This window comes from Acanthopagrus latus, chromosome 17, assembly GCF_904848185.1.
Source record: "Acanthopagrus latus isolate v.2019 chromosome 17, fAcaLat1.1, whole genome shotgun sequence".
NCBI lineage: Eukaryota > Metazoa > Chordata > Actinopteri > Spariformes > Sparidae > Acanthopagrus > Acanthopagrus latus.
The window spans coordinates 7,648,457-7,673,893 of NC_051055.1; the positions used below are offsets into that span (position 1 = coordinate 7,648,457).

The following is a 25,437-nucleotide window of genomic DNA, read 5'->3' on the forward strand; positions in this document are numbered from 1 at the left end:
AACACCTGTGTGCTGACTCGGCTGGAGGGCAGGTGTCTTGTAGCTAATTCATTAATCGAGGAGCATCACCGTGCAGGCGTTTAAAAACAAGCTTTAGGTTAGAACAGTTTGTGAAGCTTCAGAACATAGTGTCGACTGCCAAGTGCCATTGTTTTAACCATTTATCTTTTACCTACTTAATTACTTTACATATGGTTTAACTACTCTGCATTCTTTCCATTTGCTCCCTGGTACCTGCAGAACCTGGGGTTCAAGCACCCCTGTCTGGTAACCTCTGCTGCAGAGCGCATAGTTTTGCAGAGAGAAGGGCGTGACAGAGCAGTGGAGCATATTTGAACAAGGTGCTCTCTTCCTGTGGAGAGATGCTGGAGGATAGGCCGCGGCCATTGAGCCTTCCCGCCAGGCAGATGGAAAAGTCATAGAGCCGTCCTCCAGACGGCGAGGATAACTTCAGGATTCATTTGTTTATGGAGAAAAGGGGGACGTTCTAGACACTCCATGGAATACCTCCTACATTCCCGTCCTCCTCCTGACTGGAGAGCGCCAAAGCATATGAGCGCAGGTCAGACCCCCATTTATCCAGCCTGATTTCATTACTCATCCGGCTGCCTGTCGGTGTCATTGGTTAAGGTATAATGATTGTAAATGACTCTTAAGTAGTTCTCAACTTCCTTCATGCTAAGTATATCAGTCCAGTATGACTGGGATCAGAAGCATATAATTAGACTCTATAGGGGTGAAGGAAATCTGTGTGAACTGTAGTATTGAACAGAATTTAGCTTTTATAACAATAATATATTGGTCCCTCAGTGATTTGCTGTTACGAGCCAGTTAGCACAACACTTGTGTTGCAAGTGACTGAAAGCTATGTAGCACGACAACTTACCGGCCACCTTAACGAACTATCCAACAGAAAGCGCTGACTCCTGTGCTCAGAGAGAATATGAAGTCTGAAGTCGATACGAGGGGAGTTGTGCATTCTTGGATCTAAAAAAGCCTTTTGCTCTGTGGATCAGGGCGTTCTAGTTGCAAAGCTTTTTTGATGGTCATTAAATGGACACCGTCCTATCTGAAAGGTACAGAGCACAGAGCGTCAAGATGGACTGGATGTTGGTGCACCAGCCGACCGTAAACACAGTGGTCAGAGCTGCCGTGACATCACCAATAGATTTTCTGAAGAGCCAGGATGAAGCTTGAGGTGGGTGGTTACCGGCTGCCGCTGCCATCTCGGCAGGGCCTGACTCCACCTATCACCCAGCTGATAAAAACTGGGCTTTGAGGTGCAGAGTGGGCGGAGCTGGAGCGAGCCTGGTTAGTTAGCGAGCTAGCCAACGCTAACAAGCTATCTGTGTTCGCACGCAAAGACGGCGAGCGTCGACTAGCACCAAACATGTTTTCAGGCTGTAAACATGTTGCATCATAACACATCGGGCCTTCCAGGTTGCTAAAATTTATTCTAACGCCAGTTAAAAGTTTTCATATATGGAGAAAATAACACCAACACAATATTTGGACATATCGTTGGACACCAGTGGATTTGTGTCGCCTGCAAAGGGAGAAATGTGACACAGTGTCAGTTAAGTTTAATGTCAGCCTGAGCAGTTGCATGGATTTTGTTCTGCAATTGGAATAAGTCGACACCAATCTGAGTTGAGTAACCATGTGTAACCCAGGATGAAGAAATATATGTCAGGTATATTGTAAGATAAATTTGCATCATCCAACTCTACTAACTACTAAAAATAATAATAAAAATAATGCTTTTAAAATGTTCTTTTTATAAGATGCATTTTTAGCAGTGGAAACTCTGAACATTAGATTGTTTAGCAGCCTGGCAGATGCATGGCCGGTCCTCTATAGCACCCTTAAGAGTTACTTAAGAGTTATTCATACTCGTCTTTGCTGGAACGCCAACCAGTCGGACGGGGCAAAAGGTCTGACTAGCTCTTTAAATCCTATTTAGTGGACATGGAGCCAGTTAGCCCTGGATTATCCGACCTCTCTCCACGGCCGTCACTCTGCTGGCAGCTTCACAAAGACCATTAGGATCTCAGGAAGTGTTTCACTCTGAGAGTGTGGCCAGAACGTGCCGGCCTTCCTGCTATCTTTGCTGTCATTCAGCTCACGTCCCGCTGGCCTTCCTCCCGCTGTCAGTGTGACAGCCTCGGGGGCCACGTGTCTCCTGGCAGAGAGCGCGGTCTTGTGACGTCTTCAGGGCTTTTGTCACGAAGCATGTGCCAAACCAGCGGATGTCGATGACAGTGGGTTGAGGCTGTGAGCCATCGGCAGTTGACATTTGCTGAGTTTTTTCTGGGGTTTTCACCATCATCGCCATCGCAGCTTCCACTTTTCTCTTGCGTGTGTTGTTTTTTTACTGTTGTTTCATATGTAAATACATTTGCACTCAGGGCCATTTTGTTTCATCCTTGGCTGTCTCTTTCCTCTTCAGTGATGAATAAACATTTGGAGGAAATTATTTGCTCTCTCTTCGCCAGATGAGCGCTGCGGCAATGCTCTCGTGTCTTCTCAGTGACATGACGATTCAGCCGGCTAGCTAAGCTTAGCATAAAGACTGTAAACGTGGGGAAAAAACTAGCCTGGCTCCGTCCTAAGGTACCGAAAGAAATCAACAAATTATGTGGGTTTATGCGTCGAAACATTCAAAAGCTCACTCAGTAACACACCTTGTTTATGGATTTACAAGGATTTGCGCTTTAAGAAGTGTTTGTTCGCTAGTAACCTCACAGTGATGACCAAGAAGCTGGCTGTGGAATAGTCCCGCACATTAAGCCCCCTGACCACAAATTGTCATTTCTGTCACCTGTTGGACGCAGTCGGGCCAGCTGCTTCCCTGCTCTCTGTATTTATTGCTAAGTTGAGCTGAGCGCCTGCAGGCTGCAGCCTCATTTTTTGCTGTCGACTTTTTTTCTATTTTTTTTTTTCCCCCTCCAGCAAATAAAGACAGGTGAAATGTTTTTCAAAGACTCTTGGAAGAAATCCTCCCGTCTTTAGCTTCATCCCCCCGTCTCGAGTGACTGCTAAGGCACGTTGTTAGCGCAAATGGACACACCCGTCGAGGATGCAGGCTGCAATTAAGCGCGCGGTTACAATGACACAGATTAGAAAAGCACGCTTAAAAACCCTCCAGTTGAAGGTGTGGCTGTTTGATGTGGATGCCTTCCAGCACGCCTTCATGATGGTTAGAGCGTCCAGGTGGGGGAGAGGCTGTCGTATCATTGTGGCGAATGCACCGAACGAAAGTTGGCCAAAGACGGCGCGTACTGTACAGCACCGAGATCACAGCATGTCTGTGGCATCTATTAGCGTCTCAAGTGCTTCAGCAGCAGCGTTCGGCCTCTTTACCAACCCCCCCGAACCTGCAGGCTGCGTGATCACAAAGACCCTGTGATAAGGTGAGAGGGGCCTCTCCATGTCCCTGTGAAACAAGACCCCCTCTGTAACCATCAGCGTTTATCTGCCAGGATCATTTGAAACCTGACTCGCCACACACGCCATACCTTTGGGATCAAAAGGAGCTGAAATAAAGGGATTCTGTTTACTGGAGGTACTGCTGCAGCCTCCTCTCCCCACAACCCTGCATAACCCCACGCTGCTTTTCCTAAACGGTCGAGCGCTTCTCCAGGTTTATTGTCACTGGGGGTCAGAGGCAGTTTGACTGAAAAGGAATGGAAATCCCATTTCTGTCATCGTGCCTCTGATCCTCCACCAAAACTAACTCTGCCGTCAGCAGTGGGAATATCTCTCCGACAGCCGGCACAAACTAATATGAGCCTCCTGGAAATCCAGTTATCTCCGTGGAGGGAGGAGTGAGGAGACACAGAAGGGGATGACAAAGACTGCTTCTTTGTTTTTTTTTTTGTTTTTTTCTTCCTCGGGTCGTGTCATCGCTCACGTTTTCGCTCAGACATCGCTCGCCCATATGTGAGCCCGTCGTCACGCTGCATGGTTTTCTGAGGTCAAGTGTTTCAATCGACATTGACACTCAGGTTTTTCCACCGCCTTTCGCTTCTCTCTGTCACACTGGCAACAGGAAAAGGGATTTCCACCTCTGTGGACGGTTTGAAAAGTGTACTGTATCGCTGTGTTTAAATCCCTTTTCAGCAGACTCAAACGAAGACTTTTTAGCACCCCTGCACGCATTGTTTTCGTCACTCATCACTACTTATTGGCCTGTTTACTTATTTTGGCACAACATAACAAGCGCCTGTGTTCCCTTCTCGTTTGCTGCTGCTCCTGCCGAGACAGAAATTCCGGTTGAAACTGGTCCACGCAGCTCATTCCTCAAAAATGCTCACCGTTCAAAGAAAAGGTAAATCACCGGTGGTGTTTTTGTCCAACTATTACAGACGCATATAAATATGAACGCACCACATGAGTTACGGCTCCTGAAATAGGCCCATTTTGATGGCTGACATCAATGGAGATGGGGCAGGGGTGATGTTTATTTCCAGGCTAAACACGGAAAAATGTGGCAGACGCAAGTTTACTGCACTGATATGTTTTGTTCACCGAGGCAGTCCTCAGAAACGCTCCCGACCGCGCCCCTCTCTGCGACCAACACGCCAGCTGGAAGTGACCAGCGCTTTCTGCCGGGCCGTGAGACAGGACTTTGAGCCGTCCGACCCAGAATGGCAAAATCACAGTTGCATCGACAGGATATCTGACACAAGCTGTAACATATGTAAAGCGTGCCGATCCAGGGGACGACTGAGCAGGACGAGGCATCGCCAAGCGGTGCCCGAGCCACACGACCTCCTCTTGACCTGGGAAGAGGGCAGGCCACACCAGACTGAAGAGGCGTCACATGTTACACAAACAGACATAAGGAGCAGCGTTATATAGTTCACAAGGCTGTACGTATTTACAAAGGTTGCTCATGTTGCTCTGTTCATTCATACAGTTGCCTCCATGGGTGTGAAATACTGAGCATCTTCAGGACTCCATGCAAATAACATCAGACCTTTGAAAAGCAACTGTACAGCTACAAACTGCATGCAGCATCACACACTGTAACAGCCACCAACACTGACCCCTAAAAACTCCTGCAAGTTGAGTGTGTTGAAGAGGAACTAGCCATTGCGTAAAGAAACGCACAAAGTGAAACATCACTGTGGTCGATGTTAGATACCGGCTCATGTTGCGTAATCAGGAGCTACAAGACGAGGTCTGTCGCTCCATCCCAGCGGAGGGTCCTGACCCCGAGGAGGAAGCTCAAAGGCGGCGGAGATGTTGTGCTTCAAGGCGGATAAATCTCACTTGCGCAGACGGATACATGGCACAGGAACACAAAACAGGTCCACCATGCTTTTTCTTTTTCTCTCTTTTTATTGAACTGGGCTGTCCCGAAAATGTTTCGTGGACCCCGGAGACGAGCGCCGTGAAGATCTGCTTCACGAGAGGCAGGAGAAAAGAGTCTCCCCCACATACATTAGAGTCTCAAGTCAGGAAATACTGGTCTGTGTTGTTTTTTTTTCTTTCCATATTTAAAGCTGCTGCCATTCTTGAGACCTCACCATCACCAGGAGGAGGAGGAGGAGGGGGAGGAGGAGGGGGAGGAGGTGTGTATTGTTTTCAGACTCTCACCAACATTTAATTCTCTGACAACCTAATCTCACTGTCTTTCACAACCAATGAATCACCCGTGTCACGGTGGGTAATGAGGTGACGAGTGGTATTTACACAAAACAACTCATCAGCGGCGCTCTGTTCTGGAGGTGCACCATATGCATCCACCTCCTGTTGGCCTGTGACAGCTGCTTTGATTTAGCCTCGCGCCGTGGACCGGCGGAGGATAACCGGGTCCAATCCACAGCAACCGTCTCTTCCCCACACCTGGGAAACACATCGACGGGGGCTGCTCCCGGTCCATTGTAACTGACTAATAGTTCCACGTATATTTCCAGATGTGGGATTCGGTTTCAGGGACCTGCGATCAACCTGTCTGACACGCGCCAAAGCAAAGCGTGAAAACAAAAGTTACATTTAAGAAACGAAGTGAGGGCGAATTCTTCTAAATCGCAACGCCATGCGGCAAAACGACCCTCTTCCTGCCTGAGCTCTTCATTTGCAGTTTATTTTGCTGTCTGTAAGAGCTGCAGGCGTGTGATTTACACTCGGATATTAGAGGCCATGTGTGTGTGTGTGTGTGTGTGTGTGTCCGGTGACGCTGTGCAGGGGCAGAGCTCCTGTGTGGGCCTCCGAGTTAATGTAATGCAATGGAGTAAATGGGATAATCAGGGTTTAGGTACAGATCTGGGTGGCTGCAGTGACGCAGGGCTTTACGCCGCCTAATGGAGCAACCGTGACAGCTGCCACACCTTGACCCCCACGCCTCCATCCTGCCCCCTCACTGACCCTGACACATGCTGCCTGGAGCAGGGACGACTGCCCGGCGCCCACAGTGGACTTCTGACTTCTTGATAGAAAAACTGAATTGAAGGACACAATTGTCTCGTTAAAAAAACCTTAACAGGTGTGTGTGTGTGTGTGTGTGTGTGTGTGTGTGTGTGTTTTTCCAAGCTCAGAGTCGACAGAAGTTGTTAGAAGCTGAGGGTAGCTTATCAGCGAGGGCCGGCAGAGCTTTACCCTGAAGGTGTTAGTGGTCTGGGGGTAACAGACTTACTGGATTCCACAGACAATGTTTCCTGTCTGCTTTAAACAGCAAAAGTACATCTTCAATGGCTATTTCGGCGCATGTTTAAAGTTTATATTTTCTTGGGGCCTTTTTTTTGTTTTGTTTTTTAAAGGAAATAGTCCCTGAACTGGCCCACAGAGGGCGACATCCAGCCAGCTTTATATGCAGATGAATCGCTCAGACTGGAGCAAAACTTTTATATTCCATGACATTCATGTCTTTTCCCCTCTCATGATATTTATCTGTAGGAGGGTCTGACCTTCAATATGTCGTAATTTATAAACGAATTCATACGCACTGATTATCATTTGGAGCAGAAATGGTTTAATGCTTTTTTTTTTTTTTTTTTTTTTTTTTTGGAACGAGCTGATCAAGGTCTTCGTTATGAATATATCATGAATGCAGTCCGGGGAGCTACTTCACCAGAGTCTTACAGTGTTGAGCATGTTGAGAAGGGTTTTTTTCTTTTTTCTTTTTTTCTTCACCGAGCAGCAGACTGTCAGAGGGGGGCGGAGTGAAGCGCAGCTGACATCTCCAGACTCCGGTCCTGACTGGTGCACAAGGACGCGGCGTGTCAAGTGGGCAGGTAACGGTTAACTTCGGCACAAGTGGGGGAAAAATATGTCGAACTAAACAAAAGTCGGGGGAGAGCGAGCTGGATTTCCTGAGCACATTCAAACTGTATTAACGGGATTATTTGTTGGCGAGAGGAGAGGCGAGAGAAAAAATTAAAAGATATGTAGGAGCCGTGCGTAAAAAAAAAAAAAAAATCCACAAGATTCCTCTGAGGGGGGGTTCGATCGTCGACTGGTGCCAAAGGAGTGCGACTCGAGGAGCAGCTTATTCATGCAAATTCATAAAATCATAGGCGTGCCTTTGAGCGATGGAGTCACAGCCGGAAAAGCAAACCCCCTCTTGGATCATCAGCGACCTTCAAAGACTGATGCGCAGCGCTCGGACGCACTGACGGCGGCACCGGGGCGAATGTTTTAAAAGGACGGAGGGAGAGAAAAGAGAGGAGAAAGTTCCGACTCGTTTTCTACACGCTTCCACACAACCACCAGCTCGACTGCTGCGCCACCGGACCTCCAACCACAGGCGTATTGCGCAAATCTGCGACTGTAAATCACTTTTCTGCCTCGGGGTCGTTTATATATATATATAAAAATATATTTTGATTTTGTTTTTGTTTATTTACAGTCAATTCGGACCACTTTTTTTTTCCTACAGAGAACCCTGCTCTGGATGAAGTTTTTGTCTCCCAACTATATCGAACGCGTAAAAGACGCGTCCACCGACCTGCTCCTACTTTGAGGAAGAAAGAAAAGAAAAGAAAACGTATTTATTTCGAATTTTTGAATTTTCCATTTTTTTGAGGACTTTTTTTTTCTGCACCATGTCAGAGGACGACAGTGGCTCCACCGCCAGCTGCGTGTCAGACACGGAGGGCAGCAACGTGAGCGTCCTCAGCTGGGAGCAAGTGCAGCGGCTGGACGCCATCCTGACGGAGACCATCCCGATCCACGGCCGGGGGAACTTCCCCACCCTGGAGATGCAGCCGCGGCAGATCGTCAAGGTGGTGCGGAGTCGGATGGAGGAGAAGCAGATCCACGTCCGGGACGTGCGGTTAAACGGCTCCGCGGCCAGCCACATTCTGCACGAGGACAGCGGACTGGGCTTTAAGGACCTTGACCTCATATTTTGCGCAGACATGAAAGGTGAAAGTGATTTCCAGACTGTGAAGGACATAGTGTTGGACTGTCTGCTGGACTTTTTACCCGACTGTGTGAATAAAGAGAAAATAACGCCGTTAACGTTAAAGGTACTTTGTTTTGAATTTGCTTTCCTCCTGCTGCTTCTTTTTGTTTAATCCCTGATGAGATTTAATTGCTTTGGTGCCAATTCGGCTTATGACCCATTATGTGAAGCTTAATGAACAATTAGATTAGTTCAGTGATAGTGATTTTCTTTTTTTTTTTTTGTAGTTAAGAGGATTGAGTTAAACCAATTTGGAGATGATACTGAGCTCAGCCACTCACATCTATGGTCTTTAATATGAGGGTCAACACAATTAATAACACAATATCCACAACACCGACACACAGAGACATGTAGTGGTTTGTTTATGTAGGTTTTTTTTTGACAGTTCACCTTGTTGCACAATGCAAGATCAGGCCTGGATGTGCATGTAACTATCTGTTGATTGCTCTTTTAAGGCTGCCTACTTCATATTTCCTCTTCTCCTCCTCTCTCTCTCTCTCTCTCTCTCTCTCTCTCTCTCTCTATCAAACACACACACAAACAGGAAGCCTATGTGCAGAAGATGGTGAAGGTGTGCAACGACTCGGACCGCTGGAGCCTCATCTCCCTCTCCAACAACAGGGGCAAGAACGTGGAGCTGAAGTTCGTGGACTCTCTCCGGAGGCAGTTTGAGTTCAGCGTGGACTCGTTTCAGATCAAGCTGGACTCCCTGCTGCTCTTCTACGAGTGCTCGGAGAACCCGATGGCCGAGACCTTCCACCCCACCATCATGGGCGAGAGTGTGTACGGGGACTTCGGCGAGGCCCTGGACCACCTGCGCCACAAGGTCATCTGCACCCGGAACCCGGAGGAGATCCGGGGCGGGGGCCTGCTCAAGTACTGTCACCTGCTGGTGAGGGGCTTCCGGGCCGCCTCCGAGTCGGAGATGAAGTCCCTGCAGCGCTACATGTGCTCCCGCTTCTTCATCGACTTCCCCGACATCGGCGAGCAGCAGCGCAAGCTGGAGTCCTACCTGCAGAACCACTTCGTGGGCCTGGAGGACCGCAAGTACGACTACCTGATGACCCTGCACGGGGTGGTCAACGAGAGTACGGTGTGCCTGATGGGACACGAGAGGCGGCAGACCTTGGGGCTCATAGCCATGCTGGCGGTGCGAGTCCTGGCCGAGCAGAACGTCATCCCCAACGTGGCTAACGTGACCTGCTACTACCAGCCTGCTCCTTACGTGGCAGACGGTAACTTCAGTAACTACTACATAGCGCAGGTACAGCCGGTGTTCGCCTGCCAGCAGCCCGCATACTCCACCTGGCTGCCCTGTAACTGAGCCAGGCACCGCGGAGAGGAGGAGGGAGACAGTCCGCTTCAGTAAACAGGAGCGAGCCTCAGACCTGCCTGGTGTGTGACAGCCGGCGGGAAGAAAAAAAAAAAAAAAGGAGTCTTCTTTTTTTTTTCTTTTCTTTTTCAAAAAAGCTTGCGTTTTTGTGTTCACGTGCCGAGTGTGAACGGTTGGCTTGTATGTGTTTCAATGTGAAATTATCTCACATTTGTTAAAAAAAAATAAAAATATGCCAACATCTTCTGATCCTGCCCCAGGTCAGCCAGGATTTGGAGGAAAAAAAAAAAAAAGACACATTTTTTTGGGGAGCTTGGAAATCATCCAAAAAGACTGAAAGCAAGCAGCAGAACTGTCATCCAGAACCCGACCCGACCTGTCGAGAACTGATTAGCCAGCACGTTTCAGCTGCACACCAAACAGCTGCATCAGTTGAAGTTGACAGCTACTCCACACACACACACACACACACACACACACACACACACACACACAGACACGCACGCTCCAGATGAAATCAGAGGTGTGTGTGCCTGCGCTCTGTTCTGACATCAGCTGAACTTGAGGTGAGGTGGAACCAGCTTGGATAACAAACTGGCCTCTCCGCCGTTCATTTGGATATAATTATGGTTGTTTACAGACCAAAGATATTATTAATTTTTTTTTTCTCGATTGTTTCTAACATTAAAACCCAATTTTGATGGGGGTAAAGTTAAAAAAAACAAAACAAACAACAACAACAACATATGAAGCTATGTCTATTTGTATATGTGAACATATGTGTGTTTTAAAAAAAAAAAAGTGCCTAATGCCTCTCAGCGGGCAGAGACGAGTATGAGCAGGATACGCGTTCTTTTTTTTTTTTCTGGGTGAATCAGCCCCACCGCTCTGTTTACACACAGGACAACAGCACCCAGAGGCTTGTGAATGTATACACAGAAAAAAACAAAACAAAACAAAACATGAACAGTCGGTGTTTGTTTGGATGGGGGGAAAAAAAGAGCCCTGTGTGGATTGTGCAGCCAAGCAGCAAGTCGAACATGTGATTGACGATTTTGATACAAGATTCACTTTTTTTGGGGGGGGGGGGGTATATTTGGCCAACACATTTGATCCAAATGAATGCTGGTATTGATTATTTGTTAGGATGAAAAGGAGGGCAAGCATCTTGAGATCATCAGCAACAGAGAAAAAAAAAACTAACTCACACAAAAGTTTACTGTATATTCTGTACAGTGGTGCTTCATTTTCTCTCATCTCAGAGAGAGAGAGAGAAAAAAAAACGTAAATCAAGAAATAGATAAGAGACAGAGAGAGAGAGAGAGAGAGAGAGAGAGAGGGGGGCCCGACACAGAGCCGGTGTGTGCTTCCTCCTACAGTGGAAGGGTATTTACCGAGACACCTCAGATGATGAGACACTATTTGCTGTAGCACCCTGGCAGGGAATTCCTCAGCTGCTGCTGAAGAGCTTGAACTGAGCTGGGGTTGGGGGCTGCAGACGCTCTGTTCAGGGCTCCTGAAGACGTCGTGCCAAACAGTTTCTGGTGGCTCCTCTGACAGCCCTGAAGTACGAAAGAGGCGATTCATTGACGGAGGTAAAAAGAAAGAAAAAAGGAGAAAAAAAAGGTGCTGATATGGGAGGAGGGAAAAGAAAAGGGAGAGAAAAGAAAATCTAATGCTAAAACAAAAAAAATAGAAGGCATGAGGGAGAGTGAGTCGTCCTGGAGAGATGGGTGCAGCTGGTGATGGGGTTTTATCTCTCCGGGGCTGCCACGCTTTACTGTACAAACTGTCTCTGTTAAGATCGGACTGAAGCTTAAAGGACAGTGCTGCGGCTCTCCCCCACTTTTTCAGGGGGACCCAAACATTCTGATATCATCGCTCTCCGTTTTTTAATCACCTGATTGTTGCTCGAAACGAGTGGAAGCTGAAGAAACCTGCATGCATTCACACCGGCCTCAGGAGACTTTAAGTTTTTTTTTCTTTTTTTTTTTGTTCTGTTCGTGAGGTTGCTCGTTGATGCTCATTAATGGTTTTTACGCTTCATTCCACACCGTTTTTTTTTTGTTGTTTTTTTTCTTGTGTAAGAACTGTGGAATATGTATGATAACACGCTTCGGCTTTGCCAACTCACTTACTCCTCGCTAACGACACCGCAGCCTTTTCCTGATGGCAGATAGACAAAGGAAATGATTTGAAGCAGACAAACAAAGGTAGGTTAGGCCCAGAAGACCAGCATCCACTTTTACTTCATCAGCTTCTTTCTTGACCCCGGTCTCGCTCTTGCTTCTTCTTCTTCTCAGTCACTGTCCATGTCGATGGTATCCTTTGGATTGTGCAGGCAATGTATTGTCCTTTTATACTCAGTGAAGTCCTAACAGCTGACTAGCTAGCTAGCTCCAGTCTGCCTGTCAGTTAGTGATCGTGCCTATCGGTTAGAGATTGTGGGTTACTGCATTGTCTCGTACGCGTTGTCTCAAGTATCCGTTTCTGTCCATGCAGTCTTTTACAAATCACACTTTGGAAAAGAAAGAAAAAAGATCCTCGTCTTGTATGTATATTTTTTATGATTGTTATTTTTATAAATGTATCACACACTGCCAGTGCTGCAGTGCTTTTGAATCTGTGATCGGGCTTCAGAGGATATGTTCTCAATAGCTTTTTTGCTATATTATGTTATGTGTCCAATGGGTCAAAAGGTTAAAGATGTTTTCATCAATAAAAATCTTGAAAACCAGATTTGTGATTTCTTTTGTTTTTTTAATGTGAGAGTAAATCAAGTTTAAAGCCCTGTGTGAGTCCAGACAGAGTCCAACTGCCAAAACATGAGAAATGGCTCATTCGTCGATTAACTTCAGATTTCTTTCTTTCTTTCTTTCTTTTTTTTTTTTTCAAAGGAGAGTTGGAGCGTCTCTTTTCACTGACGTTAGCCATTCAGCGGCTTTCACATGGGTTCCCTGCTCGCTCGCTCACTCAGAGAGGCAAATCCCTGCCATGGCCTGCCGGGCCCAACAGGCCCAGCCAGAAACCCGTCCAGAAATGACCCGCTGCTGCCAGAAAGAGCTGTTGTTGAATGTGAGGGGATTTGCATCCACCCAAAAAAGAGACTTCGACGCTTTTGTAGAATGAATATCTTTGCCTGCTCATCAAATTCTCGCTGTTAACAGCCCCCCCACCCCATACACGGACAGCAATGCAATGACGATCGGTGCTAAGGCCGACAGAGACCAGAGTCCAACTGTCTCATGGTTCTCAGGCTGAAATAAAACTCCGCACAACAGAGCTGACTGTGACACCGGTCACATGACAGACTGTCCTAGATACAGAGGGATATGGAGAAGAAAACACACAATGAATAAGAGATGACTCACGATACCTACACTATAAATAGCAGACATGATAAGGATATTATCTCCATCACTTAAGCGCATTTGCAGCTCATTAATCTCAGCCAGTGGAGGAATGATTGACAGGTCGAGGCTGAGCAGTCAGACATGCACAGGCAGAAACAGTTCTGTTGGTTACACTCAAACTCAGAGTGTCTGAACATGAAGGATAGGTTCACAGTTTTTCAGGGTTACTGCGAAACGATACGAGCAGGCCTGTACGTACAGGGAAAGTTGGGGAATTTTCGTTGACGCGATCTGAAGCCCCATATTGTCCTCGGTTGACCTTTCAAATGTGTTTTTGCACAGAATGAGAACTGTGGGTTTTGTCCTTAGTGCTGTGTCAAGACAAATGTGAGCCTATGCTTTCAACTCATCGCATGATGACTGAACCTTTACCTTCGGCACAGCCCTGATGCAGGAATGGTTAAACGAGCGAGGCACCCGTTTGATTCTTTATTGTTTGAGTACATTTTCTCATTAAACAAAACATTAAAAATGCTTTCTGCATCATTATTATCACATTATACATTAGCTTCCAGCCATAAGTGGCTGCAGCACTGAGCAAACCAGAAACTAATCAAGAAAAACTTTATGGACCATGTTGGATTTAATATGAACTCACCCTGAATCACTGTGAGGTGCTTTTGTTCAGTTCTTCAACTTTACACATTAAAAGCTGCAATAATCAATATTTTAATATCGACAGTGGCTCAGATTACCATGTTTGATGTGAAGGATGCCGCTCTGCATGATGAAGCATTATTGAGTGACTCTACAACATGTTTTTTAGCTTCTTTCAGCTCATTGTTTTGGTCTGAGGACAGCCAACTATACTGTTTTAGCTCAGTGTCACTGGTCTCATCACCTTGTTTGGCAGCTGAAAATGCAACAGCTGCTAGCTTGTTTATGTTTGTACCATTAACCAGCAAGCTAGGGTTAGGCTAACTTGTATTTTTTTTTTTTTTTTTTTGGTAGCTCAGAGGTAGCTGTTGTTGTTTCATGTAGAATATATGAAAATGCTATCATGCAGATGACTGAAATAGTGGGCCAGTGGCAGCCTTATATCAAAAGCCTATGTCTGGGTAGCTGCTCATGTGACCCTCAACTGTCCTGTTCTGGTTCAGTCCTCAGAAGGTAGCTGTTTTCAGCAAAAGGGAAAAAAAAAAAAAAACTTGTGGAAAAAATTAACAGCTAGCAGACGAACACAATCAAACATTTAGTTGCCCTCCCTTTTTTTCCTTCAGGAGCTGGTTGAGACCAATAACAGAGCTAAAAGTAGAGTATAAATAAATACCATGAATACGATGCCCAAGTTGCTCTGTGACTGCCAGAACAGGCAACTTTTGCTAAATCACCTCATTTCATTTTATCAAGTCATTGCTGTGATTATAACTTATGACCATGTTCTACCCCCCTGCAGTATTTAGTGGAATGATAAGTGCTAGACTCTGGCATTTGTGTATGGGAGCCAGGTGCTGGATGTCATCAATATATAGCTTAAAAAAAAACACAACATAAAAGATGTTGCAACATCAGTCCATCATCTTCACCAGCAGCGAGTGGGAATACTTACCTGCTAACTATCATTGTCTCATACCTGCTGGTGCTTCTGGTCTGTCTCAGTTTCAGGCATGATTTTACTTAATCCCTCGTGAAGAACCCTTCTCAGTTGTGGTTTGCTCTAAAGAAGCCAGATTGATGTAACAACGGCGCCAAGGGGCCTAAATCACAGGTCCTTAATTTGAGATGCAGCATCAAATGAAATAGCTCTTTTAATTTAAGGGAGCTTTGATTTCAAGTTTAAAGAGTGAGTTGTGAAAGCCTCTCACCGCAGCTGCTAGCTGGCAGAGGGTGACATCTTAAGTCAGTTTCAGAGTGAATTCATACATTAACGTGCCAGTCAATGCGTTTCAACTAACCTGTTTACCTTTTGAGTAAAGGTTAAGACACTTGTCAGTCATCCTCCAGGTCCTCGTCCCTCAGCTGCTCTCTAATGGCTTTTCCACCACAAGGATTGGAGAATGGCCGGCTTCATGGGATCTCTCTCCTTTTTTCCCCCCCCTCTCTGTTGCTGTGAGGAATTTTTTCCAGATGAAAGTTTTTATGGAATAAGCGGGAACCATTTGGAGAGTGGCTTCGCCGAACTGACTGCCGCATCGGCTCGGTTTGGAGTCCAGTCCGCTGGTGAGGAGTGGCGACCGTGGCCAAGCTAACTCATGTTTTGATTTACAATGTGGCTTTGTCTCCAAATCGAAGCAACTAGAACATTTCAACATTTTTATTTTGAAGAGTGTGGGATAACAGTGAGCAGCAGACTGCATGAGAGCTGAGCAGCCCCCCCCCAACATCAAGCTCGGCTAGTAAACAAATTCCAGAGGGGTGAGTTTGTATAAACAGTAAGGAAACATTCATCATGCATGTTAACAGCCATGAGGAAGATTAAGAGTCAGCTGCAGGTCGCAGACAGCCGGACCTACAACACACTACTGTTCTTAGTCAAACAAGGTCTGAATCTGAATCGGTCCGGGCCCCCCTGCTCTCATCACACCTCGAAACAACAACCTGGCTCAAACGTTCAACTCACTTTCATCGGCAGGTCCATCGCATTCCTCTCAGGCTCTTCAGGCCGATGTATTCGTCTGAATGACTGGCTGGGAGATATTCGCACTGTGTTAACAATCATACGCCATGCACCATACCGGACTGTGTGAGCATGTGTGGGTATCAGTTGTCTTTCAGCTTGTTCGCTGGGATATAACTGCTGTTTTCCCTCCAGGTGAGAATTTTCTCATGAGCTTCAAATGGTCAAATTAAAAGCAAAACAAAAAAACAGCACACGCCAGTTGAAATGACTGGCCTTCATTAACTCGTATCTACACTTGCCTCCTTCATCCTCCAGTTCACTTACTGTAGCCTTCACCTGCTTGACCATCATCCCCAGTGAAGTCAAACAGCTACAACCAGAGTCTGTAATGTCCTGATAAACCTAAATATATAATGTTCTTAAGTAAAAGCTGACATTAGCAATGACAAACACACAGATAATCATTTCTCTTCAGTTGTACAGAGCTTTTCTTAGCATCTTTCTAGCCTAAAGCAGCCAGACTGGCAGCTGCAGAAATTATTTAAAGCTGTGTAGTTTGTAATCCTAAAATCTGGAAATCGCTTAGCATTCTTGCACATCCAGTTCTCTTGTCTCAGTATGAGATTTTGAAGTTTGCTTTCAGTTTAAGGCCTGAAGAACGGTCTGCGGTTGCCACAGACTTAAGATATTTACACATTTTGTTCTAGAGCATAAACTACATCATTAAATGTTCCATAATTTAATTACAAAGCACTATGTTTGTTTAAAACATTGGTTACCATCAAGTGGCTAAACGAGACTAGATAAGTTGTCAACATGCATCCGTCCTTACAGGTTGACTTTAGTTGCAAGTTGTTCAAACTCAAAATGCGACCACAGTGCAGTCTGTTTAGTGCCTAACAATATTACCTCTAGCAATTTAATTTACGCTTCGAAACAAAACATGTGCTGAACAAAACATGTATCATAAAGAGAGTTTTTTGGCAATATTCCAAAATCCAATTCAGATGTAACCCCAACCCTAACCCCGTCACTGCTACAGGGTCAATGGGGGAAAAAAATGCTGTGGCTTAGTTTTATCTCTCAAAACCAAACAGCACCTTCGGGTGCTGGTGTCCCTGAAACGAAGTGTTGAGGAGACTTGTTTTGGTGGCACAATTGCATTCTGGGATGTGAGGCCTGGCATTAAAATGGCTGAATCTTTGCACAGGAAATGATAACAGCTGCTAGCTTGTTTAGGGATCTACTGTTAGCGACCAAGTTGATAATTTGCCATTTTCAGTGTTTAGGTTGCTAGCTCGTGGTTATTGTTTAGAAATAATGAGCTCACTGCAAACATCCTTTCGGACGTCGAGTTTCCATCTCTTTAAGAGAGTTTTGCTTTGTATCAATATGACTGACAACAAAACTTATCGGAGCAACAGTAATATTCATTCCATTTAAAATATTCAAAAGGTCATAAGAAGGCCGCAATAAAAAGAAGCTTGACTACAGTTCCAAGGCAAATGTTGAGTTACTTAAAAGCAGGGAACAATAACTTGGATCGCATCATCTGCAGACATGTGCTGTGCTGTAATTTTTCATATCTGTTGTGGTGACAGGTTGCAAAATGTTTTGCAAATGATTTAGGGCAAATAAGCTGGGAACGATTTTGTGACACAAGATGTGGGTTCAAACAAAAGGGTAATGCGAGACAACTCTTGTTGTCTCAGTGTGACATTAGTTTAGTCTTGACCCGTTTTCAGCTACTACTGGGAGAACAACAAGGAAACCAGACACTGGAATCGACACAGAGAGAAAAAAAAAAGAGGTCAACAGCAGGTGTCAGTGGGACTGACAGGGAGCTGATGGCTGCTGCTGCTGATGTTTGAAGATTTATCTGCGCCTATAAAAGTACACCTCCGCGGACAGTATCAGCAGAGAGGAAATACTGAGCTGAAACGGCTGACTGGAGCTGAGTGATTCATGGATCCTGGATGAGGCTGTAGGCGGGGTGGGAGGAACGGTGGTAGAAAAAGGGAAAGAATCGGAGTTAGTAAAAAGCACAAAGAGTCGTGGGTCGTAGAGGAGGTGTATGTATGTGAGGAGAGAGGTGAGAGGGTGCAGGGAGGGAAGGTGATCCTCTCTCACAGATTAGTGTCATTGCAGTGAGCAGGTTTATCTTGCATAAGTCTCAGAACCTGCAGGACAGAGGAGCGTCATCAGCAGCTGTGGCACACAGAAACAGAGTCCCCCGTCCACCTTAGTAAACCATGTGGGCAAAAAATGATTAGTGTCCATTTGACAGATACAATTTTCACACCTCAGCTGCAGTTGTTTTCTCAGAAAACACTGTTCATATGCAAATTGTATCCAGCAGTGTTACATGTCCAGGAGGATCCCATATGAGAAAACAGGTTCACCTGATAAACATTTCAATTATTAAATGCAACTCTCCAGTGCCACTCGTTTCAGCTCCATGCAGTCAAACCATGCAATATGACATACATATATTGCATTAAACAGTATCAAACATTAGCACACTAAACATGTCAATATTGTAAATATACAGAGATTTGTTTTTTACCTTAAAGGTACAATAAATATACTCCAATACACTCCAAACAAATAGGTGCAGCGAGCAGTACCTGACCTGGAACTTGGAGTGTTGGTGTCAAAAGTGTTTTTTCTTCACATTTGCTTTTTTTTTTTTTTTATTGTTTTGAGCTTACATTCTTTTATTGCACCATTAAGAGAAGCACACTTTGAGAAATGTATTATGTGACCAACTGTATGGATATATACTGTATTTTGATACATTGTAACAAAAAAGTTCAATAAAGTATAGTTCACCCAAAACTGAAAATAGACACAATGGTTTTAGTTCCCAAAGTGATTTGAAAAAGATGCTATTCACACCCGTTTTTAAGTAGAGCTCTACACAGTGACTGCTGAACAAAAAGCCTTGGTTGCATGAGCTTGACCACATGTTAAGAGTGTTAATGTTGTCAGTTTGAATTTGTGATCTGTGGCCTCCAGAGATTTGAAGCTTTAAGCAAAACATTCAGTGTGTAATAACTTTGTTTTCATTTTGCTGGTTTCAGTCATTTAAATTACAGAATAGAAAGTATAAGAGTGTAGCCATCGCTTGCCTTGTGTTATAGCCTGACAAATAACAAATCAACACAACAGTATGATTGTAAGAATTTCTTGTGGAGAAATAGCCATCATTTTGGATGACGTACCTCCAAATATAATAATATATGTGGTTTTTAATCTTGCAGTATTCTCCCAGGAAGAGAAACTGGTGATGCATCAACTACTGATTAAATATGAAAATTGTATATCATGATGCATCATTGCTGTAAGCACTTTAGGACTGTACAGAATCTATACCTACTATAAAGCAAATACACAATCATGCCAAATCTGCAGAGTCATTCAAACATCACTTTTCTGTGCCTTTCTGGAAATATTTAATATCTGAAAAACACTTCTGGAACAAATTGAGTCATACAAGACATTCTGTTTTTAACAAAAAACATTAAAGTCTTTTGAAAAAAAAAAAGTCTGGTTTAACAGGGATTTTTCTGTTTTCTATTGTTGTTGTGCGTTGTTCATGTTCGTTCAGACCACATGTTGCCAGCATGTTTCGTGTGTTGTGGTGGTGCGTGTTGAGAGCGGGGAGTTTGCCACTACACAGGTCTGTCATGCGACGCCTGCATGTGTGGGGCCGCCAATGTTAACCACTGTGACTATAAATGACTCCCTGTCACACGGCCAGCGTAAACAACATTACACCCATATCAGCACAATACATAGTGGTTATGCATGGATGGGTGTGCATCTGTGCATGGGATGTTTGTGTGTTTGTGTGAAAGATAATAAGGGAGAGAGAGAAAAGGGGGTGGGTGGAGTGCTGGAAACCAGAATCAGGTGTTGGTGTGACATTAAAAAGCATGAAGCCTTCTCCGTTATCTGATGAATGTGCAACCTAGTATGACTGTAATTTCTGCCTCTGATTGTCGGAGTTTCGCATCGCTACTTTGACGTCAGTTGCTGGAGTAAGTCATTGCCGTGCTAAAACAAAACTGTTGCGGTGAGATCGTGCATTGTGATTTGTGGTTTGAGAGGATGTGCTGCTGGCAGGGAGCTGGCTGACTGTCATTGTCTGCAGGAACAAGAGCTGCTTGTGTTACGAAGATTCTTGAATGGCGGGTTCATTAAAAATAGTGTGAAGTCCCCCCCCGCAGTGGGCACGGACAACTCCCTGTTAATAGTAGTGAAAACAATAGTGAGAAAGAGAGCAGCTCTGTCAGGCTGCGTTTAGCCACAGCTCGTTGCTAAACTCAGTGTGCTGACATGGCCACTATGACAATGCTAACATGCAAGTCCATCTTTAGCTCGCAAGCCAACAGTTGCTAATTGGTAAATTTATACATTTAGGACATTTAGCAGATGCTTTAGTGTTGTAGTGTACAGTGGCGCAGTGTTGTGTGTCTGATGCACATTCTCGTGAACTGGTATTGTCTTGTCACAGAGAGACAAGACAAATTAGAGTAATGTAAGCAACTTACAGTAATTCATGCACACACACACTGATGGTGGCTTCCATGCAAGGTGCCGAGTTCACTATCTTTCCCAGGGACACTTCGACATGCAGACCAGGGGGATCGTACTAGCGACCTTCTGATAACAAGACACTGGGTCTACCCCTGAGCCACAGCACAGGATATTTGAATTTCTCTACAAAAGGTCATGATAATGTAGCCAATAAGTGTTTAAATATTTCACTTCATACCAAAGTGGACTGACAGATCTGCTTTGCCTTCAGTATAACCATGACACTAACGTGGCTATAAACGTCATTCAGAGCCTTCAGCTTGACCCGAAATAAGTCAATGCTGTCCATGATTCAGACGAAGATGGCTTAGCTGAGATATTTGATGTGTATCTCTCCAGTTATTTTATCCCATTTTATTGGCATCGCACTGCCGTGGTTCCTGTGGGCACTTTGCGTCAGCCCTAGAAAAAGCCCGTCTGACTGGCTGTCATGTATCGGCTTCTTGTTGTGGCTCTTTGACCCTCCTTTGTAACTGTCTTTCCCCTCAAAACAGATGACATCCTTGGCCCTGAGGCAAGCCACTGCTTCGAATATACCAGCTGCTTTATATGAATATGCATTCTTCGAACCACTAATAGTAGCCTTTAAACTGCTTATTTATATACGCAAGTGCTAATTCACAAATTTTGACAAATACACCATATTCTCTGCAGCAAACCACATTGGGGATTTGGAAGACATTTAAGGCACCAAAGCAGCATAGTCTATTACCTTATCGAATTACCACCACGATATACTGTATGTATATTTATATATATATTTGTGTGTGCGTGTTTGTGTGTGGGATCCAAGAGGGCCTTTTAGCCGGTCCCATATAACACATATTTTCTGGGTAAACTGCAGTATTCCTCTCAGAGACAAATGAAACCATTTTAGTTGGCTCATCAGTTGCTGAGGTAATAGGACCCAGATGGCGGAGCTGATATAAAAGCCAGGTAATTTCATACGGGGGCATTGTGAACGAGCCAGACACTTCTCGTTTTGAATTGGTGGAGACTCTACCCTCGTGTAAATCTGAACCGAGATAAGGCTATCCTGTGTCTCCCCGACGAGACGATCCTCGTAAACTTGTATAATTTCCTTAAAAAGAAATTTCATTACTTTCCAATTAAATCTGATTGGTAGAGGAGTCTTGCAGGCGAGGAAAAAATGCAGAGAGCCCCCTGGCTGGAGAGATTGATTTTCTTTTGAAACCCGCACAATGCAACTAGATGAGGTTGGCCGAGATCGAGCGCTGATCTGATTATTACTGTTAAATGCAATTCTCACAGGCAGGCACACAGAATTACTAGAACACACAAGACAGATGCTTTATTTCTTATGATGGTATATCCAGGTGTTTGGCAGTGTCATTAATACACAAATACCACTAAACCTATTATTTATGAAGAGAAAAAGGCATTTTACTTTCAATCACACTGTCATATTTTGCAAAAACACACAAAAAAGAGAAGCTTAGGCTGTCTGTTAATATTACTTTGTTAAAGCCCAGATACTGAATGAAATCATTTTCTTTTCCAAGACTGTGACAAGATGATTGACACCTTCTCATATGTTCATGTGTGTTCCCACTTGTGTTTGTGTGTGCACTACGTGCACCAGCAAAGGTTTATTACTTCATTTTTCTATTTTTCAATTTTCTATTGTTTTCTGTCTTGCTGTAAATCTACCATCAATGAATCACTGTGTTTCCATCTGCTTACCACACTTGAGCAGATGTAACAGGTGAATTTCCCCCTGTGAGGAATCAATAAAGTCTTATCTCATTAAATACTAAGTTATTCTGGGAAAGGCAGTTGAGTGGTGAGTCTCATTCCCTGTGTTGAGCACGGACGCTTTGGATCTGTGATGCACAGCATCAGCAGTCTCTGTGAAATGTTGTCAAGCGCAGTAAACACAGATAGTATTTGACTGCAATTTCTCCCATTTGTTCCAGGACATTGAAATCTTCCTGGACACAGGGTCAGGGCAACGTGAAACTCTGATATTTACACAAGGTATCTTGTTTGATTCACCTGCACCTAAACTGGAATGTAAAAATTGTGGTTTCACAGGCAGCATACCCTATCTGTTCACTACTCCTGCTGCCAAAGTGTTCAGTTCGCAATGATGATAGGCAAACTTATGTTAAAGAGACTGAATTTGAAAGAAGATGCCACTATTAAAACGCAGTGTAAATAAAAATAATGATGGCATGAAGAGACTACGGATGCAGCCATGCTGGCTAGTTTCCTCCTGCCTTAGCCTAGCTTTGTTTCAGTCTGGGCTAAACATGACCTGACTTGCTTCAGTAACACTTGGGCTTTTCCTGACAAGTCAAAATGTCTGCTGTGAAAATGACCTACTGATTTCCATCAGCCAAGATACATCCAAAATACTTGCCAAGAATGCAGTGTTTTTCTCCTCTTGCCTCTAAAAAAAAGCTTTTCCCCCTCTTCCACACATGTAACCCCTCAAAGTGCATGATAACCAGATCTGGCCCACATTGTAGACAACCTGTTTAACTCCAACACGCACACATGCATTACACACTGAGCCCTTCAAGCGAGCTCCTCTAAGAGCCTCCTCTGTGCCGTGAGACCGTTGAGCCTCAGTCCCGGCTCACAGTCATGTGTGAGACTGAGGCAGCATTGAGGTCTGCAGGCTCAGGGGTAGCTGTGTGAAAGCTGCCGGCTCGGTTCACAAGGGTCAGTCTGAGGATGTGCGCTGTTTGCATTGCGAAGCCACGCTGCTGCCAAAGTGAGCCGTACAGACCTTTTAGAGCCCTCACCAGAAAAAGAAAAGCATTTTTGGAAAGTCTGAGGTTTTTTTTTCTTCCCTTTCCCCCACCCCTCAGGATCTTAAGGTGACACTGAACACATGGATGTTTATATGTGTGGGGGGAACTCTGTATTTTGTTGTGTTTATGTTGTGTTGGCTCAGTGCAGTTAGTGTAAAGTATATGACCCTGTGATGTGTAAATTATCGCAGGTTTTACTGGTTCAGTTCAAATAGGATAAGTGGTTCAACGTGTTGTTAAGGTTGCCTCTTTTATGTGTGTGTGAAGAGCTTCTGAATACGCACAAGTATGCATACAATATGTGTGTGTACAGCGTGTGTATAAGCGCGCGTGTGTGTGATTCTTGACACGCTCCCAGCTTCCTCATCCACTCCTCAGAAAGGCACTTGTCTGGTCACAGAACAGTAATTCATTGTCTGACAGCTGTTTTCTTTTCTGTGAGCCTGCCCTGCTTGGATCCTGGGGTGTAATTCCACACACAGGGCCAGCTGGAGGTTTTCCTGCGCGCACACACACACACACACACACACACACACACACACACACACACACACACACACACACACACACAAAAAAGGCCATGAGCCCAGTGCTGACACATCCGCCAGCAAATAGCACCACTAGAGCATCACACATCTCCTCGAGTTAGTTTGTATCCACCTGTTCCATGTCCAAAATACATAAAACCAAACTCCAATGGGCTTATAATTAAATTAACCTTATAATTTGATTATGTGTGCATGGATTTTGTTTGTTTAGACAGCTTTTTTGGACATCTTCACAAACACCGGCTTCATTCTCTCAGTACATGGAACAATTCACGGAGGAATACTGCAGCGGGCTGGATACAATATCATATCCAGAACAGTCGCTTATGCTATCTACGCTCTCGACGCTGAGAGGTGAAGACCTTTTCTTCTCTCAAGATGAAAGATACCGAGACACAACTAAGTTATCTCGGTCTGACCCACTCATCGGCAAGCACATATGTTAGCCATCACCTGTATTAAAAATGGAAGCTCCCCAAAAGTGAAGCCAAATGTCTCGATCACCCCCTGTTGGTTGGCTGCAGAATAGATCATTACATAAGGGTCCCCTGCCCCAAATTACACCACCAGCACCAGATGGCAGCGCTCATATCTGGGATATTTGTTTTTCAATTCTGTAATATCATATCTACAGTTTTGCCATGTCAGATTAGTTTGCTCATTTCAGCTCAAGACACTTGAGGTAGATGGAAATGTTATTAGTTTTGCAGGTAAGTGGTCATAATCAAGTATGGGGCAAATTAATAGCAAGTTTTAAGAGAAGAGATAGCTACCGACATACACCCTGCTGCTGTTTTTTCAGTAAGTTAGCTAACTTAACTGTCCTAATGTTAACCTAAAGTCCTAATGTTGACTAAGCAAAAATCAGCATTCTCTGCAGAGAATAATGGTGCTGCTGCTGGGGGCACGAGCATCATCTAGAAGGGACGTGATTGGCCCGGGGGAAACTGGAGGCTAGGCTGTGTAAAATTGTGGAATATTTGCTAACAAGCCACGCCGACTGGAAGACGGATTCTGTAAAAAACAAGTTTTCACTTTGCAGAAACAAAATGTTGGTGGGGTTAATGTATTAGCTAATGTCAGTTAGCTAGCTTCAAAGCTTGTATGTGAAAACGTGCAGGGCTTGAGAAATTAACAGACAAGAGAAATGTTTTATCGTAAACCATCCTGAAAACATTTGGAGAAAATATGTTTTGCTTGTTTTATAGCCTGTAAGCTTAATTATTCATATGTTTGGTTGCTTGTAATTAAAAAAAAGCTTAATGGTGGCTCTGAACATAGGATTGCAGTTACTATAGTCAATGTCTTGTGTCTAAAGTGACACAGCAACTTATTTGGAAGATATCTGAGCATGAATTGGAAAAGCCAGGTAGATATTGTAAGAGTTTGTAAGTACAACCTCAACTGTACAAAATGTCTGACATGTTTGATAAAAAATCTGCAAACATTAAGCAGCTGTTGATTATGCAGAAGCTTTTTTTAACGTTAGCAATGTAAGACTTTTCATTGACCAAATACGTTTTGAGTTTTCATCAACTTAAACCAGACTGATACTAAGAAAATATATATAAATGACTAAATTCGAAAATAGCTGCCAAAAGTAACACTGCTATATAAAACAAGAACAGCCTGGTGCTAGGTGAATAGTCAGGGGCTAACCAGGGTCATGGGAATCATCCCCTGGGGATCACGAATGTCTGCACAAAATATATTTGGTGATCAGTCCAGTGCTTGTTGAGATATTTCAGTTTAAACAAAAGTAGTGGACACAGCTTGCCATCTTCA

General features: G+C 44.5%; 1 protein-coding gene across 3 annotated transcripts; it reads left to right on the top strand.

Moving 5' to 3' along the window:
- The first annotated feature begins 6,981 nt into the window (after positions 1-6,981).
- On the top strand, positions 6,982-12,488 carry tent5aa (terminal nucleotidyltransferase 5Aa). 3 transcript variants are annotated; one of them, XM_037075802.1, is made up of 3 exons: positions 6,982-7,776; positions 7,886-8,477; positions 8,961-12,488. In XM_037075802.1, exons 2-3 carry the CDS (start codon positions 8,052-8,054, stop codon positions 9,738-9,740), a joined length of 1,206 nt encoding a protein of 401 aa, XP_036931697.1. In that variant the 5' UTR covers positions 6,982-7,776; positions 7,886-8,051; the 3' UTR covers positions 9,741-12,488. The 3 variants fall into 3 exon arrangements, with proteins under 3 accessions (XP_036931697.1, XP_036931698.1, XP_036931696.1); XM_037075803.1 differs by having other exon boundaries at positions 6,982-7,241; XM_037075801.1 differs by having other exon boundaries at positions 6,982-8,477.
- Positions 12,489-25,437: the final 12,949 nt, after the last annotated feature.

Bases quoted from the DNA above. Each gene is read 5' to 3' on its own strand.
- tent5aa (XM_037075801.1), top strand. From the start codon at position 8,052: ATGTCAGAGGACGACAGTGGCTCCACCGCCAGCTGCGTGTCAGACACG. The intron at 8,478-8,960 runs GTACTTTGTTTT...ACACACAAACAG, and splicing joins TAACGCCGTTAACGTTAAAG to GAAGCCTATGTGCAGAAGAT.